Source organism: Austrofundulus limnaeus, unplaced genomic scaffold (assembly GCF_001266775.1).
Source record: "Austrofundulus limnaeus strain Quisiro unplaced genomic scaffold, Austrofundulus_limnaeus-1.0 Scaffold1742, whole genome shotgun sequence".
NCBI classification, from domain to species: Eukaryota; Metazoa; Chordata; class Actinopteri; order Cyprinodontiformes; family Rivulidae; genus Austrofundulus; species Austrofundulus limnaeus.
The window spans coordinates 80059-81473 of NW_013954144.1; the positions used below are offsets into that span (position 1 = coordinate 80059).

The window sequence follows — 1415 nt, forward strand, 5'->3', positions numbered from 1 at the left end:
GTGTTGAGGGGATCCTTTTTGGTGACCTTAGGATCACATCTCTGCTTTTTGTGGATGATGTGGTCCTATTGGCTTTATCGGTTAGGGGGCCTCTCTCTGCTTGGGCTGCTGACCCCCGACCCAACCCCAGATAAGAGGAAGAAAATGAATGAATGGATGGATGGATGGATGGATGGATGGATGGATGGATGGATGGATGGATGGATTTTGAAACACAAACATATGAGTCAACAGATCAGTAAATCATCAATCATAACAATAAACACACACACAGCTGCTAGCATCTGAAGCTAACCTGCACACCGTCAGCACCATCCTTTATCTCTTCAGTCAATCTGCAGCCAGGAAGGGGCCCTGCTTTGAAGTCTGAGCTGACATTAGCTCCACCCCTTCCTTCAGGTGACTGTCTGCGCAGCACTAAGTCACGCAGTCGAGAGACCATGTGATTGTTATCGACGAGGAGGCGCTCCAACCTGTCGATCTTCTGCTGCAGGTGGGATAAATCCTGAACACGTGATTAGTTCTTAGATTATTGATCAGTTCATTWAAAAACCCTGTTCACTGAACAAGTGAATTAAAGCTGAAAAATAAGTATAACATTTATTTCAAATTCAGTTTTAGATTTATAAAATGTAATTTGATTGTGAAACTCAACAAGCAATTTAAAGTTACTGCATCTTTTATTTTGAAATACCCCAAAACAAGAAGTGAACTTGGTAACATACTTCATCTGCCTGTCTGTAAGGTGTTTCGCTGACTTGATCAGGCCCCGCCCCCTGCATCGTCTCCAGCATACGGTATAATGACATCACAGCCAAGCAGAAGACTCCACCCACTAGCAAAGCCAGGACACGCCCTCTCTTCATTGCTACAACAACAAACGTTAGACACAATCAGAACAAAGAACGGTTCAATCACCACACTTGCTGGTCCACACCTGAGGACAAAAAAGGGGCGGAGCTTCATCAGACAGGTGCACAGGTTTGAGAATAGATAGAAACATGGACCTAAGGCAAGCCAAGAGTCACAACACTTACCTTCCAGAATTATCTGAAACTGAATTATGACTCGTCATATTTGTTTTTACAGTGGTGAGCAGCAATAATTTAAATATTTAGGTCCCCTAAACCTAAAGCACTAACTCAAATATTTAGGTCCCCTAAACCTAAAGCACTAACTCAAATATTTAGGTCCCCTAAACCTAAAGCACTAACTCAAATATTTAGGTCCCCTAAACCTACAGCACTAACTCAAATATTTAGGTCCCCTAAACCTACAGCACTAATGCACTGAAAAATTAGCTAATTCTAAGCTCTGTGTGTCATACCTGCTCTGTGTGTCATACCTGCTCTGTGTGTCATACCTGCTCTGTGTGTCATACCAGCTCTCTGTCATACCAGCTCTCTGTCATACCA

At 42.9% G+C, this 1415-nt stretch overlaps 1 protein-coding gene across 1 annotated transcript in view; it reads right to left on the minus strand.

The window, feature by feature from the left end:
* The window catches only part of LOC106536243 (alpha-mannosidase 2), a gene marked incomplete in the record, with an annotated part of 21118 nt that overhangs the window by 17457 nt on the left and 2246 nt on the right, over positions 1-1415 (minus strand). The window contains 2 exon segments of the mRNA XM_014033452.1: positions 296-505; positions 726-868. Coding sequence (XP_013888906.1) covers positions 296-505; positions 726-866 — 351 coding nt within the window.